This window comes from Aethalodelphis obliquidens, unplaced genomic scaffold, assembly GCF_003676395.1.
Source record: "Aethalodelphis obliquidens isolate GAN/ISIS:26980383/991018 unplaced genomic scaffold, ASM367639v1 scaffold7, whole genome shotgun sequence".
Taxonomy (NCBI): domain Eukaryota; kingdom Metazoa; phylum Chordata; class Mammalia; order Artiodactyla; family Delphinidae; genus Aethalodelphis; species Aethalodelphis obliquidens.
In genome coordinates this window covers 17142770-17160702 of record NW_020837951.1, presented here as the reverse complement: position 1 = coordinate 17160702, position 17933 = coordinate 17142770, and the positions used below count along the sequence as shown (strand labels likewise).

The 17933-nt window shown below is 46.3% G+C and overlaps 1 protein-coding gene across 1 annotated transcript in view; it reads right to left on the bottom strand.

The window, feature by feature from the left end:
• LOC113619406 (astrotactin-2-like) overlaps positions 1–17933 on the bottom strand; it is a 151600-nt gene that overhangs the window by 81294 nt on the left and 52373 nt on the right. The window contains 2 exon segments of the mRNA XM_027104111.1: positions 365–439; positions 955–1039. Of these exon segments, the coding sequence (XP_026959912.1) occupies positions 365–439; positions 955–1039 (160 nt within the window).

The window sequence follows — 17933 nt, the reverse complement described above, 5'->3', positions numbered from 1 at the left end:
AATCCGATTCCCAGTTCTGCCACTTAATTTGCTGTATGTCTTCATCAGCTTAGGTACTGAAGTTTCACACATGATTTCATGGTAGTGGCAGGAAGAGGTTCTATGGCTATAGAATATTTTTAAACCACTGGACTAGATAATCAGTAATGTCTCCTCCAGTTCAAGTATCTCAATTTATGTCTATACCAGACAATGGGATATTAGATTCCCATAGCAATTATTGGGAATTAGATTCCCATAGCAACTGGGGCCATTGCATCCCGGAAGTGCACAGGCTCGATAAACTAAGGAGGTGCGTAACTACACCTCCCATCAGACCCTTCTCCATACCCCAGCGTCATGCCCCAACAGACTGTCAACTCACCTGAGAATCTTTTCAGGGGCTTGCTCCCCTGTCACCAGATCATAGCCCCTCTCGAGTGTCGTGTAAGGCCAGGGTCTGTGGGAAGAATTGAGACAGGGAAAGAAAAAGGGATAGAAGATGCTATTAGTCAGAAGCAGGTGGGATACATATGTGGACAATGCTTGGAGGAGCTTTACAAACAATCAAATTTTGCAGAGGTAATTACTGGATAAGGCTATTTATATTATAAAAGGCTCCATTTCACCGAAGGACTCAGCACTTCAAAGTCCACTTTGTCCATTTTGGAGATTATGTATAAAAAACCCAATTCTTCTCCATTAGCCCACTCAAGAGAGTGGTCTTTGATTACCTATGGTTTGGGAGGGTGAGCTAAACTTCAGCCTTTGTTCTCTAGAAGATTCGTCAATCATGTACCTGTAATACTAAAATGTGATTCAGTGGGAAATAGGATTCACTTTCCATCAGGCTTTGCAGGGACACAACTGTTGCAGAGGAGGAGTCCTCTTTGTGGAGCAGTTTGGGGCATCTGGTAATGCCATAGGGAAGGTGGGCCCTCCACTGTCTCTGCCCTGATGTCCTTGGCCACTCACCCTTCACTCTGTCCCCAGTCACTGCGCACACACAGGTGTCTGTGAACCGGGTCAGGGGTGTAGCCTTCATGACAGCTGCACTCTCCTGTAAAAGAGAAAAGGATCTTGTGAAATACTGCCTGCCCTTCTTTCTGGTTTCCTTGTTTTCTGAGAAAATAAAACAAGGTGGCTAGTTGTAGAAAAGGTCACGGAAAGAGGGTGTTCTGGTCTACCTGCCACTGTGGTTAATAAAGAGTTTATTCATTTGTTCATTCACTCACTTATTCACTCAGCGAGCCCTGACCACACTCCCTGCCGGGCTCTCTGCTCAGCCCTGGGGATGCAGAGGCCAAAGGTACAACCCAGATGCTGAAGGAGCTCGTGGCCTAACGACGCAAACAGAAAGTAACCTGGTGGCTATACATGGAAGTCCTATTTTCAAATATTTAAATTATGATAAAGTACACTTGCACGACAAGTGTAATCAGGAAATTGAATTCTCTCCACCTGAATCAACTATTCATGTTCATTTGTAAGCCCCAAAACAAATGCCACCTCCTCCAAATACCTCTGATTTCCCCTTTTGGAAAAATTATTTTCATCTACCATCTCCAGATTTTATTTTGTTTTGTTGTTGCTTGTTTGTCTTAATGGGTTTCCTCTCCTCTTCCCTCCTCCCCTCACTTCCCTTCTTGTCCCGTCCCTTCCATCCATCCATCCGTCCATCCATGTATCCATGTGTCATTGTTTTCTGGCCATGCCTTACACTTGGTTGCACACATCCTCACTAGCATCCCCCACTGCCTTAAGTATATTTTCCCATTAGCCAAGCTCATTCTGGGGGCACACGTCTTGTTTCCTGGTGTATCTTCAGTGTTCAAAACTCTGGAAGGGTCCTACCTCCTTGCTACTATTAGTCTTGCTTCACTGTACACTCCTTAAGATTGGGGGGTATTTTTTGATTCAATTAGTTGTTAGATTTTCCTAAGACGTATTTGTAGAATGTTCCCAGATGCTTTACCAAAAATAGATTCCATTAAAAAACCAAAAATAGATTCCATTAAAAAAAAAGCTTGTGAAATACTGTACCATTCCTTAGTGCCAGTAGAGTATGATTCTTCATGAGGGTGATAATGTATACAGTTTTCCCTAAACTTATTTCACCTTGGAAGCCTTGCTGGTGAAACAAATCATAGATTAGTGTCCTGTGGAACACACTTTGGGAAACACTGGTAGGAAGTGCCCTGGCTGAACTCACTGCATAGAACAGTGTAGGTGCTCAACACTGTGAGTTGAATGAATAATTAACTATCTATGGCTTTGATCAATTTCCAGACTATTGCTGCCACGTTGCCATCTTCTGGTAATCACACTCATGCACATACCCAGATGAACCTGCAATTCTTCAGTCCTACGGTGATTCTGGTTGGCTTCACCCAAGCGTTTTCAAATTATGTTTCATGGAAACGTCTAGCTCAATGGGGGAGATTTAGGGACTTTGCACCTTTTAGATTTTAATGTTCCTTAAAAAGTTTTATTTTCAAATCTCTTTAATAATAAAAAAAATGATGGCTAAACACTCAGATATTACATGCTAGAATTGAGGACATGAAGAGCACTGTCACTTTAAGTCTGGTTGCCAGGTAAACAGATTTTACGCAGACCTCATTAAAAAAAAAAAATTCTCCTGTCATCTTTGTTTCATTGAAGAGGACCCTGAGACTGTGAGTCTAGGTGTTAACAAGCTCATGCTTTGTACAACTTCAAGTCTTATGAATCAGGATTTTCTCAACCTTGTGCAACAAAAACAAAACACAGCAGTGAATAAGACGCTAGGGTAACACAGGTTCTACAACTATCGCCCACAACTCCTGATTTCTAAGTGCTTGTATTTATGGAATAGCCTTATTGTTTTCACTGATTCACTATACATGTTATACATTTGACCTTATACAAAGTATTCCGAGTGTCAACACTTTAATTTGTTTTATGCATTCCAACGCTGCTTAATCTTTGTATGTCCAGCATCAGCAAGTATCTGGCAAACAGCCTGGGCTTAATAAATGTTGGTTGAACTAAAAGAGTAGTAAGACAGAATATGGAGAAAAAAATGGGTCAGAGAGAATATTCACAATATTCAGAGAAGACTGTTAAAAGGAGAAAGAGAAGGGAAAGAGAGAGATCTACCTTTCCCCTTCTCTGGATACCTGGTATATAAGAGGGGGCTGCTTGCAGGCAGGGATGCTGTCTATAATTCTCCTCTCCAATAACATCCCAGGGTCTTCCACCGGACGCCTGGGCTGTAAGTACCTGCAACCTAATGGACTGATTGATTGTTGCCAGAGGTAAGGAAAATGGATGGAAAGAGTTGAGGTCCTTGAGATTTGGATGAGAATCATCGACCGAAGTGGGAGGGGCAGCAGTCACTAATGATGTGTTAAAATGCAGCAGCCCCTTCATGAAATATTCACCACTTTAAACACATCTAAGATTAAAAGTCCTGGGATTTGTCCTCGAGACTCCCAGGACTGATTTATGATCTGCCACAAGCCACAGCCTTCATGATTCATAATGGGAGAGGTAAAGTGGTTACCTCTGGCAAAGGGACGGGAAGTCCGGCTGGGGCGAGCCAGGAGCATGGTGGGAAAGGAGGCTCTTTGTCCTCCATGGAAAGGGCTGAGGTTCCTGTCTCTCCTCTCAGTGACTCAGGACAGGGCACAGGTCATTTTTTCCCCTTTCCCTCCTTTTGCGAATATTAGTGAGAATGAGAAATCTACACAGAAAAAGGGCGCTGCTGTATTTTTCTCTTTTCGTGTGTGCTTACTAGGCAAGTTTCCCCTGCCTTGGAATGGATCATTAATTACTGCCGCTCACTGTACAACAAATATGTATTTTGCAAATGAGAAGCAACCACCCTGGAGGCTGCGTGGAGCACAGGAAGTGAGGCAGAGGGAAAAGCACATGAGTGCTGGAGACACACAGAACTGGGTTCCAATCCTTACTTCCTCTCTCCCTAAGATGTGTGGTCTTGGGGAGGAGGTTACTTCATTTTTTGAAGAGGTCTCAGTTGTCTCATCTACAGAATGAGAATGACAGTTCTGCCAATCTCTCAGAGATGATATAAGAATAAATTGAAGTACTGAAGGGTAAAGCTCATGGCTCATGTAGAAAGTGAGTAGATGCTCAACAAATTCATTCCCTCCTCTCTCCCTTTCATTCCAAGATGGCAACTGGGTTCTGACATATGCTGACACATTAACTCTACGGACACTGGATAGGTAACCTCCTCCTTGCTGGGACTTAGTTTCCCCATCTGAAAAATGGAAGCTTGGAATAGATGTTCATGAGTTCCGGGCCCCAGTGAGAGCCAGTCGTTTCCATTGCCTTTCCGAATCGCTTATATCTAGTTTTCTGAATACCCTTTGTTTTAACCTTAACTCGGGGCTTCCCTGGTGGCGCAGTGGTTGAGAGTCCACCTGCCAATGCAGGGGACACGGGTTCGTGCCCCAGTCCGGGAAGATCCCACATGCTGCGGAGCAGCTGGGTCCGTGAGCCATGGCCGCCGAGCCTGCGCGTCCAGAGCCTGTGCTCTGCAACAGGAGAGGCCACAACAGTGAGAGGCCTGCGTACAGCAAAAAAAAAAACCCAAAAAACAAAACCTTAACTCTGATCACTCTTAGCAGTTGGGCTGGGTCCCTCCAGCAGGATTTTCCCTCAACGCCATGACTGTTGGCTTTACTGTCCCCCATTTTCCATTTTGCTGGCTCAGCGACCTCTCTACTATTCACAACCAAGCATTTACTTCTTGCAAGATGCAAGCCTCTGACAGCGGGAGCTGAGGATTAACCCCTTCCCCGGGGGAGTCCCATCCTCAATCCTGCCTTGGTATATATACCCAGGGCAGCCAGGCTGCTGAAGATCAGCTCTCCAGGGACATACGTTTACACGCTTTCCCTGTGCTGACTGTGAATGCCCGCCCGCACTCCCTGACTCTCTCACCACAGCAGATGCTCCCTGGAAAAACGGATGGGCCCATCTTGCACACCACTGCATCCAGCACCTGCTGCCCTACCCAGTACATAAATAAATGAGGGAGTATCCTTCACAATAGTAATGCCTATGCCGATAGGATAGGGACGTTTTGCCTATTTTCCCCACTAAACTGGGAGTCTCTTGATCGCAGAAACCTTTTCTTAATCATCTCCATCTCCTAGTAGTTAGTAGCATGCCTGATGAAGGGTAAGTGACTCATTTGTTGAATGAATGAATGGGTGAGTGAATACGTGAATTAGTGAATACATAAATATACGGTAATCATCATGAATTCAGGCTGAGCTCCTTTAGAATGATGATGATTCTGCTGAAGACTGGAAGAGACTTTCTTACATCCATGGCAGGTATTTGCCAAGGAAATGGAAAGTGTAAACATGAATGCTGATGAAACGGCTAAAACAGAATTTCTATTTCACATCAGAGTAGAAAAGGCTCATAAAGATCATCTAATTCAAATCTTCCCAGCTTCATTTTTCAGATGGGGAAACTCTGGCTCAGAAAGTGAAGACATTGAGCCAAATAACTGTAATAGCCTTTTGGCCAGTCCGGATTAGCACCCAGGACTATTGGTCATCACCTCAGCGTCCTTTCCACTACACTAGTGGTCTCAGTACTTGAATACACCCAGCAACATTTTCTTGCATTTGTTTTTCTTTGTACGCCTCTGACATTTCTGAGTTTCCTATAATGTATTACATTTAAAACCAGAAATTATTTTTTAAATATAATGATTTTTAACTACCCGTAACACCTTAAAAACATACATTTATAAGTGATTGATAATGCAGACCTTAACAAAGAGTTTAATCTCTTCGTTAAAGCGGCTCCCATAAGGGAATTCACCTAAGTGGAGTTTCGTTGTGCTAGTCACTAGAACTCTATATTATCAGCTATGCATGAGTTGTATTGGTTTTAAAATATTCACTCTTTACGTCTCTCAAGCCCCATTTATCGAGTTCTCATTTTATGTTACATGTGTTCTCACTCCATAAACTCTTGGGTGAGAACAACGGAACCCCTCAATAATGAACAATCTAAGTTTCTCTTGTGTGGGGCTCCCCTAAACCACTTCAAAGCAGACGGTGCCTTCGTGTCAATCGTATGAAGCCAGTGGACTGGTGAAACAGTTTAGAGTGTGCGCCCTAGAATCCTCTTGTTCTGTCCTGGATCTGCCACTTAGAACTTGCATGAACTTCATCAAGTTGCTTCACCTCTCCGAGTTTGTTTCTTAATCAGTAATGAGGCTGATATCACCTATTTGCTGCAAGATCGGTGATGCATTTGAAAAGTCCTCAGCACAGTCTATGGCGTATTTCTCCTTGCTGAAAACGTCATTAGCTGTGTCAGTTTTTTGGTTTTTTTTTTCCTGGACAGGAGAGGCCACTTTAGCATCTTGTTTTACTGGAAGGAAAAGGTGCTTTCTAGATGAACGATGGTCTCAATTTCGAGGTTTGCCCTGTGCAAAGCAAAGCAAAACGAACTTCGGTTTCTTTATCTGTGCATTTGGGGCAGCTTGAATGAAATAATCTCCCAGGCTGGTCCCCTGTTCTCAGAAACACCTGTTGCCTTGGTCTATGGCCTCTTCTAGCGAAGGACACACAAGTATGAAGAAGGGCGTCGCCAGAGGGTCTTGCCTCCTCTGTCTTCCACAGCTCAGAAGAGCTTGTCGCCTGCCTGTGAGAGTATCAGATAAGGGCAAAAACTTCTTTCCAATCCCACCCGGCTGTCTGACTCCCCTCCTCCCACCCTGTTATCCCCTTATGATTCCATTTTCACTTGCTTCCGACTCAGTCGTCACTTACATCACAGGCCAGGGACACTGGCTGCTGCTCACTTTCCCATTCACTCTTCTTGTCGCTGCAGCTTGAAAAGGCATCACCCTGGGCCTCAGAACAGTGAGTGTGCATGGCATCCTTTCCTGTTCTGACTCCGACTGGGCCCCCTTGCACCTCTGCACTTCTGTGTCGCTGGAGCCCAGCTCAGGGCCAGGCATGCGGTGGGAGAGGCGTGGGTTGGGCATAACATGAAGGGGGGTGTGCTTTGTGCTAGGAGTGGTGGAAGACGCTTGACATATGTTATTGCATCTCATCTCTCAGGTCATACCCATGACTAGTACCAGGAGGAAGGCACTCTGTCCTCACTGTAAAATAAGGAAACTGAAGCTCAGACTCAACTAGTCACTTGCCCAAGGCTGTAGAGTCAGGTCTTCAAAGCTCCTGTTTTCATACACTCACAAACATCACAGCGGTAAACATAACCACAAGGGCAAGAGCAAGGGGAGTTGCCTTTAATTTGACAATTCTCATGAGCGAGACACAGGGGTTAGGGAAGAAGAGGCAGCTCCACCCACCCACACTGAAATTGGCATCCTGCTGATTTCTAAAATTCCACTATAACTAAAGGTTAAGAATTGCTCTTGCAAATAAGCCCTGTCTAAAAGTAAATAATTTATATATGGATTGCATTGAATTAATAGTACCCACATAATGAAGTGTTGTTGGGCTGATTTCTAGGTAGCAGGGGTAAGCCTCAAGGGAAGCGTCATACCTTCTGTTAATTGAGCATCTACTATGTACCAACCTTACCCAGGTGATTTTTGACATCCATGACAACACTGGGAGGAAGATGTCACCGGCTCCTTTAAATGATATGAAACTGAGGCTTGGAGAGAGTGAGTATGCTGCTGAGAATTGTGAACAGAGGAGCAAACATCCAAGTCCAGGACCTTTCTGACTCCTTCCCAAGCCATGTGATGGCTCTCTACGAGGACATGCTTTCAGAGAGTCTGGATAGGCATAGGAGATCAGGGGGTGCTGAAGGAAAATCTGTCCTGTGGTAGACTGAGTCATTGGTGTCAAGTCCTCATTTCTCTAGAGCAGTACTATGCATTCACATCCTTGCCACGCCTGATTGTGAGAAGAGTGAGATTTCTTCCCTACCCTGTCTCCAGGCTTGGCTTAGGACTTGCTTTGGCCAGTGGGTTGGTAGCAGACATGATGCGAACTGAAGTTTGAAGTGTGCTGTGGCCGGGCTTGCTCTCCTGCATCCCTTCCTCTTGCCATGAGAAAACCACATTCCAAGCAGTGGCTGGTCCAAGGAGGACGAGGGTTACATAGAACAGAGTGGACACGACCTGAACTTGGTGCCAAGGGCAGCTGAGTCCCAGGTGGATCAGTCCACCCAGATGTGCAACAAAGGGGAAAACTGCTCAGAGCTGTGGACAGTAAATACCGTGGTTCTTGTTACGCAGCATCAGTGTAACGAAAGCTGCCCAATGCACCTTAAACCTGTTATTTCCCTCTTCCGAAACTGGAAAAATCTCTGACTGGACTCTATTTTTTTTTAACCCTTAGTATCCAAATGGCACCTGAATCCCACTAATTCTACTCTTTTTTGTCACTTGGATCCATTCCTTCCCATCTCTCCTTGGGGCAGGCCCTGAACATTGTCCATGTGCACTACGGAAAAAGTCTTATCACTGGAAACCTGCTTTCAGTGTCTGCCCGTCAATCTGAGTGGTGGCCAGTTACCTTTTCAAAGAACAGTTGCACCCATGGCTCCCCCTAAAAACTCTCCAGGGACTTTCAGTTGCTTTCACAATACACTTCATATGCCTTAGTCTAACCTTCAAAGTCCTTCATGACTGGCCCAGGCAATCTTCCCCCTTATCAATTACTCTCCCTCCCTGTACCTTTCCTGCTCTAACTGCCCTTGAGTTTCCTGATAAGAACAGGGCTGTGTGAGACTCAGTTGCAGACCAGGACCTGCTTCTTGCAGTAGGTCTGCCCTGATCCTAATTCTTGAGAAAAGCAGAGCCTGAAAATTGGAGAGGGATGTATTCAACAGAAGAGAGACCAGGGGTTGAGAGGGAATATGAAATGAAGGGAAAGTTAAGTGGCAACATAATTATTTAGAGAAGGAACGAGATCATTTGGGCAGTTTTGAATGTCAGTAGTGCCATCAGGGAATACATTGTACAGTGCTGACCCGCCTGCAAACTTGGGCAAATCACTGTACTTTTCTAGGTCTCAGTCTTCCCATCTGTAAAATGAGTAGCTAGTACTCAGAGATCCCCAAACGGCCTTCCAAACCTTGTTCAGATTCCCTGATGCTACCTCTAACATACTCTGGTCTTGTGTCTTGAAGCCAGCATTTCCCTAGGGATTGGAGGGGGAGGCAGGGTATGTGTGGAAGGATTGGGGGTTTTGAAAATAGAGGATTGGGAGGCAGAGAAACATGACTGGAGTGAAATAACAAGAGGATATAATTCAGACCTTTATGAAGTGAAGAGGACTTCTTTGGAAGTCAACCCAGCCAAACATGCTGTGTGACCTGGGCAGGTCCCCTCCCTCCCTGAGACTTGGTCTCTCTACCTGTACAGTGAGGAGGTGGGTCTTGATGACACCTTTAGGAACCTTGTGTGTGTGTCTCTGATGTCCCCTTCTTCCTTACACTGCTGGCGTGAGATGTTTTGGCCTTGTTCTTCCCAAAGCATTTGAGACAAACTTGGATAACTGCATTTCAGTTGCCAGGCCCTCATTGCCTTTCATAATCAGGCCTTTGAGAGCAAGAAGAAAAAAAAAAGAGGCCAAAAGGTTGTGGCGGGACAGGCTGGTGACTGGGTCTGATGGAGATCACAGTCCTTAATCAAGGATACATGGGGACTAATTGGCTATTGACTTAGCTCATGTGGGCAGCCCACGTGGGATGGCCTGGTCTCTGAAAGGCCACCGGCCAGGCCACACCAGACCCCGACTTCAAGGTCTCAGCCATGGTGACCCCTCTCAGGCAGCTCCATTCCCTCTCTTCCTAGCCTCCTCCATCCCCGAGTGCAACCCCACACACAACTATCTACAGATGAGTGTCTGGGGGGAACGCATGGGGGTAAGAGACTCCCTTAAAATTACGGCTGATTGAAGATGGAGAGGGGTGAAGAAATCTCACTAGCAGCCTGGAACAGATACAGACGCAGACATCTCCAATAACCAGGAAGGATCTGGCTCCAGTTAAGCAACGTGCGATTCCTAACAGGGGTGCACAGAGCTGTGTCTGCTGGGCAAGGGGCTGCCATCTCCCACCACCGCTCCCCGACCTCCACCCCAGAGCCTGTCTCATCCAAGCTTCTCAGATCAGCCTGGAATGGGTTGAGGGGGAAGTCAAGGGTCATAGACCTATGAAGGTGAATGGCATTAACCTGGAATCAAAGCCATCTGAGGCTGAATCCTCGGTCTACTACTTATGGACTGAGTGGCCTTCACACCAGTGAAGATGGAGGGTGATAATAAGAGGGAACTCTGAGATCCCTAACTGCCAGGCAGTGTTGGAATTTCTCTATTTATAGTAATTCATGTGACCCTACAAGCCTATGCGGCAGGTTCTATTTTCGACTCCATCTTACAAATGAGGAGACTTGAGGCCCAGAGGGGTTAAGTAACTTGCTTACCTAGAGTCACAAAGCTAAGAGGATAGGAATCCAGTGGGCCTGGTTCCAGAGACAGTGCTGCCGTGCCCAGGCTGCAATACCTCTCTCTCAAGGGGAAGGAGGAGTTTTCCAGACAGAGGAAATGACGGGTGCAAAGGTAGGTCAGCGCACAAATGGGAAATCACAGGCCCTTTTGTTTCTCTGGATCAGCTGAATCAGGCACTAAGAAATTCCACCCTAATGCCACAGGTGTGGGGAAACAACCTCTGGGAACCCCCATACCCCGTCTCCAATACAGTCACTCCCAAATGCTGAATCCAAGCATTCTGCAAGGAGAGAGTCAGTTTACAGCAAAGAAGACAGGAACTGGGGTTAGAACAGGCTTCAAACTGCATTTGTCACCCAGTGGCTCTGTGACTTTGTATTGAATATAATTTCCTGTCTCTGGCCAAGACTCAGTTTCCTCAATTCTACACTGAGGTTAATCAGTGAATAACACCAAGAATGCTCTGTCCCCAGTATGGGCTCCAGGATCATAACACGCTATCGCCATGATTATTATTAGGGAGTTGGTTGTCTTACTGTCCTTTCCTGACCATAGCTTTTATCTTGAACCCCTTGGTTATAATCTGGGGAAAGGACAAGTTTAGAAGAAGTGTATGGATCTCATTAAGCATGTGTTACTCCACCCAACCCCTCTGTGAATCAGGTGTTAGTGTCCTAATTTTACAGATGAGGAAACTAAAGCTCCTGGGGTTAAGTGACTGGCCTCCAGGTGATACAGTGGGAAAGAAACAGGGTCAGGATTCAAACCCAGTCCTGCATGACTCTGCAGTCAGAGCTCCCCGACAGGATGCCAGGTAAGATGGAGGAGTTCAACATGACCCTGTGTCTCACTCAAAATGACCCACGTTGGTGGCTCTCCCTGGCCGCCTATCACACCTGTGCTGGGGGTAGTCATGCCACGGGACCCTGTGGCTCTGTTTCCCCACCATTTAATGGGTGGCCTTGCTCAAGCCCCTTCATCTCTCTGAGCCTCATCCTTCTCTTCCAGAAGACGGGGAACAGACGCCTGTCCTCTCCCATTCACAAGGATGCTGTGAGGATAAAATACAGACTCAGACTCATCCTATTCAGAACACATGATGATTAATAACACTGTTGTCCCCGCAGCCTGCACAAAACCTGAAACAGCAAAGTGAAGTATACAAAATAAATTACGCAGAGGGTAATTAATCATTTTGCAAAAGAGTTCTTCCCTCCACAGAAAAAGAGGCATTGATCTTTTTTTCCCAAGCATCAGCTATCTTTGTGAGTTTAAAGTCAAATTTCATTTACAGAATTAAAGCAAAGAGTCATGATTTTCCAGATGTGCACAGAGTACAGCGGGCCACACGCGTGTGCCCTGCCCATTCTGCCCATGCCATCCAGGCCAGAAATCACGGGGGTCCAGACACCCACCAGCGTGGACCTTGGCCTTCCTCTAGTCGGATATCAGGGGAAATGGAGAGAAGCAGGGGAGGGCATGTGACATCTGCACTCTGCTTCTGAGGGGGTCCCTTCCTCAGAGTGACCCCAGCCTCAGCTACAGGCAGGTGATCAGGGTCAGGCCAGCTTCCCAGGAACTGGGAGGATTGTCATTTCCAGTTCCTTCCATCTGGAATATTGTACCATTTTACATCAAGTGTATGTTCAGCTGAATCCAGCTCACTTTCACTCCGCTACCCTCATTCCTGGTTAAAGCTCTCACTTCTCCTCCCTGTCTCTCTTCTGTTCTATGGTTCACTCTTTCCCCCATCTTTGTCTCTCTTCGTTTCCCAGTCTTTGTGTCTTTTTCGCTGCTTCCGTGTCTCTCTTCAGTCTCTGCTTCTCTGTCCTGGCCTCTGCCTCTGTATGCACCTTCATATTCCTCACTGTCTGTCTGTCTGTCCCATTTCCTTTGTATCACTCTGCAGTGAAAATAACTGAGCTTGAGTCAGAGGCCCAAGTTAACCCCCCAGACCCACCTTCATTTCCTCTTCCTCAAATAAGAGGTAATAAAGGACAGTTGGTCTGCTTCAAGGGTTAATGCAAAGATCAAGGTTATGTAAGATACGGTGTGTAAAGGTGCCTAGAACAAAAACTACAGTCATATCCTGCTCATTCCAGGTCCCCTCCTTTTCTGCCTCTTTCTCTTGATTTCTCTCATTCTCCTCATTCCCTTCCTTCCCTCTTCTCTCTTCCCTTCCCATCCATCCTGCTCTCTTTGTCCACCTCTCACACAAGCCCACACACTGTTGCCTCTGCCCCCCTCACCCCTGTCCCAGGCAGCCCCCACTTTCTGGCAACAACTTAGCTGCAGGACAGCACGGTTCCCACTCCTAAGATGCACATCCTTCTACAAAACATTTTTTATGCCACCTTTACTGGTATAGGACAGAGACTCATCATGAATCATTAGATTTAAGCAACGTGAGTCTAGGCGGCCTGCTCCAGGCTTCACTAGGAGGTCAGGCTCCACTGTCACGTCCATTTGTGGCCATTCGAGAAATTGCAGCAGTCCCTTCATGGTGCACAGGGCGAGGCACCTGACCTTGCGTGGCTTGAGAGGAGCAGCTCAGATTCCTGGATGTCCCGTCCTGATGGACAGTCTTGGTGTGCTCAGCATAAAATCCACACACCTCCCTCACTCCCTGTGGTCCGGCAGACACTTATCTAGTGAAGCTTTTTACACCTTTTTAAAAAAATTAATTAATTAATTAATTTTTGGCTGTGTTGGGTGTTCGTTGCTGCATGCGGGCTTTCTCTAGTTGCGTCAAGCGGGGGCTACTCTTCTTTGCGGTGCGCGGGCTTCTCTCATTGCGGTGGCTTCTCTTGTTGCACAGCACGGGCTCCAGGCACGCGGGATTCAGTAGTTGTAGCGCATGGGCTCAGTAGTTGTGCCTTGCAGGCTCTAGATCGCGGGCTCAGTAGTTGTGGCACACAGGCTTAGTTGCTCTGCAGCATGTGGGATCTTCCCAGACCAGGGATGGAACCCGTGTCCCCTGCATTGGCAGGCGGATTCTTAACCACTGCGCCACCAGGGAAGTCCCGTGAAGAAGTTTTAATGAAAAGATCACTTAACACTGTAGCCAAAAGGCTGGGGCAGGAACACACACAAACACACACACACACACACACACCCCTCCCATTCAGAGATCTTTAATCATCTACACTGAAATGAAAGCTGCCTTCAGTCAAGAAAGAGAAGAAAGCTAGTGTGATGCAGTGGGCTAGCTCCCTAAAGATGGCATCGAATAACCAGAGGAGGCCAGGACTATTGCTAAGCGCAGTGTTTTAAACGGTTTCATGGAGACCACTTCTGCTCCAAAATCTGTCATCACGCCTTCCATTCCATCACGATTAAGTCTCTTGTGGGTTAAGCGCTGCCAACACTGGGGGTTCTTTTTGCCCTTGATTCAATAATTCCCATTTACTGAACATGTATATTTGCCATATAATGTAGCAGGTACTTTATACTGCTATGCTGATTCTAATTGTTACAATAACCTAGCAAAGGTGAATGAATACCTTCTTCTGTGATGAAAAAGGCAGGAAATTGAGGCTTGGGGAAGATTAAGCAGTTTGCTTAAAACTGTACCAATACCGTAGTTAGAGGCAGAGCCAAGGTTTTAACCCAGGTCTGCCTGACTTCAAAGCCGTGACTCCTACAATTTTGTTCTGACCGCCTCTCCAAACACAAAACTGAGCTACCATGACGGCAGCTTGATTACGAGTGAAGAGAGGGTGGTGGCAGGGTCTGGTCCACTTCCCTCCCTGGGAACTGACTCAGTCTTGGGGCTCAGTCATTGTTTGTGGAAGAAAGACGTGAATGAAGCTTATGGGGAACTCGCCACGCTCCAGATGCCCAACACTGGAACTCTTCCTTGCATGAATGAGTGGATCTGATCACAAGCATATGCAAGACGAGCCCGGCAAAGCACTGCTGGGAGCCGGTATGACCTGCACACATTGTAAAAGACTCCTGAAGGCATTGGGTCAAATTGCAGGCAAGCGCCTACCTCCCAAGGATGCAATATTTTGACTGCTTAAATGCTCTCAAGAGGTAGGGAGATCAAGCATTAGCAGGGTAGTCAGAAGACCTCTGCTCAGCCCCTGACTTGACTCCGGCGAGGCGCTGACCCGAGGTCAAGGGTGATGACCCACCCTCAGCAGCTGTAGAAGAAGGGGGTGGATTAGATGATTGGCACGGCTCCTCCAGCTCTGCCTCTCTTTGTTCTGGACTCCCGCCTCCAAACTTGCCCCTGCAGCAGAGTCTTGATAAAGGCTTCTCAGGAGAAGGTTTGGAGAGGCCACTGTCATGAGTTAATACTTTCCCTCCCCCAAAAGGGGCACTCAGTGTTGTGCAAGTTCAAAGTTGCCGCCTGAGAATGACACCTTAGGTTCTGTGCTGAGGCTCCCTGCTCACCTCCTCTCATCCCAGCCCTGTGTGGCAGAGTGCCTGAGAAAGCTCTGTCCAGCCCCCTCACCTGCAGCACGTATTTGTTTCACTGTGTTCCTTCTTCTCTTATCCGAGGTCATGGGTGTCTGTTACAGACTGAATGTTTGTGTCTCCCGCAAATTTCTATGTCAGATCCCTAATCCCCAGTGTGATGGTACTTGGAAATGGGGCCTTTGGGAAGCAATTAGGGTTAGATGAGGTCATGAGAGTGAGACCCTTGTGATGGGGTTAGTGGTCTCATAAGGAGTGGAGGAAAGAGAGATCTTGCTTTCTCTCTGTATGCACACACCAAGGAAAGGCCAGGTAAGGACACAGTGACAAGTTGAGACATTGGCCATCTGCAACCCAGGAAGAGGACCCTCACCAGGAACTAATTCAGTGTACCTCAATGTTAGGCCTCCCAGCGTCTAGAACTGTGAAAAATAAGTTTCTATTGCTCAAGCCACCCAGTCTGTGATATTTTGTCATGACAGCCCAAGCAGACCAAGACAGAGTCATCCTCTCCTGGGTCTTTTCTTTAAAGACAGTGTGAAAACTGGTCCTGGAGCTCATACACACGTGGGGGACCTAAAAATTGGATTCTTCATCTCTGACGTCAAAGCCTGAAACCAATTCATTAGACAGAAAGCTTCAAAGGGACAGAGATGGCAGCTTTTTTCTCACTATCCCCAGTACTGGGCATGATGCCTGGCATACAATTGGCATTCACTAAATGACTGCAATGAATGAAATGCAATATCTAGATTCTGACCACTTCTTTCCACCTCCGCTGCTACCACCCTGGCCCAAGCCACCAGCATCTGTGGTCTGGGTTATTCCATCAGTCTTCCAAGTAGCTTCTCTGTTACCACTCTTGTCTCTATCCCTATAGATTTTTTCTCAACAGAGTGGCCAGAGTAATTCTCTTAAAATATGTTAGATGACATCAGTCCTCTACTCAGAATGTTCTGTGGCTCCCCCTTGCATTCAGGTTGAAAGCCAATATTCTTAAAAAGTTCTACAGAGAGGGCTTCCCTCGTGGCGCGGTGGCTGAGAGTCCGCCTGCCAATGCAGGGGACACGGGTTCGTGCCCCGGTCCGGGAAGATCCCACATGCCGCAGAGCAGCTGGGCCCGTGAGCCATGGCCGCTGAGCCTGCATGTCCGGAGCCTGTGCTCTGCAACAGGAGAGGCAAAAACAGTGAGGGGCCCGCGTACCGAAAAAAAAAAAAAAAAAAAAAAAAGTTCTACTGAGGTTCTGGCCCTCTGTTCCCTCTCTGACCCCATCTCCTAATATCCTCCTAGTGTCCGGCGAAGCCCAGCCACATGATCTTCCTCAGATATGTGAGGCAAAGTTCACTCCCAGAGCCTTTGTACTGGCTATCTCCTCTGCCTGGACTCTGCTCTCGCCCGATATCCACAAAGCATGTTTCCCCCTCACCTCCCCAACAGTCCCTGCCTTGAAGAGGCTACTAAAATGTGCAACCATCCCTCTTTTCCACATTCACAGCCCCCCCTCCACATCAACTTCTAACATAGGATACACTTTATTAATTACTACCTATATTCTACTCATCTGTCTGTCCCGTGCCCCTACCAGAGTATGAGCTCCATCATGGCAGCAATTTTTATCTGTTCTTTTCATTCTGTCACTGCCTGACATCCTGCTTAAATTAGATGCTTGATAAATACCGGATGAATGTTCAATGAACGAATCCACGAATGAAAGAATAAATACCAAACCCAGTTCTTCAACTCAGAGGCCAAAGCATGAAATCAGTCTGCTAGACCAAGGGCTGGCATTTTTTTTTTTCTTTAAAGGGACAGATGGCAAATATATTAGGTTTCGCAAGCCACGGAGTTATGACTACTGAACTCTGCTGTTGTAGCTACAAATAGTCATAGGCAATATGTTCACTAGTGAATATGGCTGTGTTTCAATAAAACTTTATGAAAAACAGCAGTTGGCTGGTGGGCTGTAGTTTGCTGACCCCCACACTAGACTAGGCTCTACCCGGCCAAGCAATGTGTCTGGTTTTGCTCACTGTTAAATCTTGGTTCCTAAAACATTACTCAGCACAGCACTGTCACTCATAAATATTTTAAATGAAATAAAATATATATGAAACATAATTTCACTCTTCACTCTCTGTCACAGCTGTCTAAGTGAACTTGCTGCAATCATAGAAATGCTCTTCAATACACAGCCACTACCCATGTGTGGCTACTGAGTACTTGGAACACGGGGACTGTGGCTTAATTCACATTTTAATTTAGCCACATATGGCTATTTGCTACTACATTGGACAGTGTAGGTCTATCACAATCATGCTTTTGCTTCATGGTCCAACTCTGGTCTCTCCCCCTACAAGAAGCCTTCCCTGACTGCTCAGGCTCATAGTAAACTGCCTTTTTTTTAAACAGTCCTACAATACTCATTTTATTCAATTCACGTTTTGAGCACAGCTCTAATAATAGCTAACATTTGTTAAGTGCTGTGTACCAGGCATTATGCTAAGTGCTTAATATGCTTTACCTAGTTCAATCCACGTAATCACTCTCTGAGGATTGTTATGTTGGCATCATCTACCACCATTTACCACTGAGAAAAACAGAGGTTAAGAAAGGGTTGGGAACGTGTCCAAAGTTGTGCAGGTCCAAAATGAAGGGGCTGGAATTTGAATCCCAGTGTACTGGAACCCAGAGCTCGAGTTCTTGACCATTACAAGATGTTTATTAAGAGTTGAAATGTGTGGTGGTCCCAGTTTCCTGTTTGTACATTCCTTCAAGAAATCAGGAAGCACGAGTGATACTATTTCTACATCCTCCAGAGCCAGAGTTGGACACAGCATTGACTTTCAGTGCAGATTTTCAGTACACAGAATTTCAGAGCTGGAGAGCACTTAGAGAAATCTAATGTAAACTCCTCTTATATTAAATAGAGAAACTGAGGCCCAGAGACAGAGTGGCATGTCAAAAGTTACATCTTGAGTAAAAACTGCAGATCTAGGAGAAGCCCATGGAATTTATCTCCAAATCCAGTGTTTCTTCTTTCATCTACTCATTCC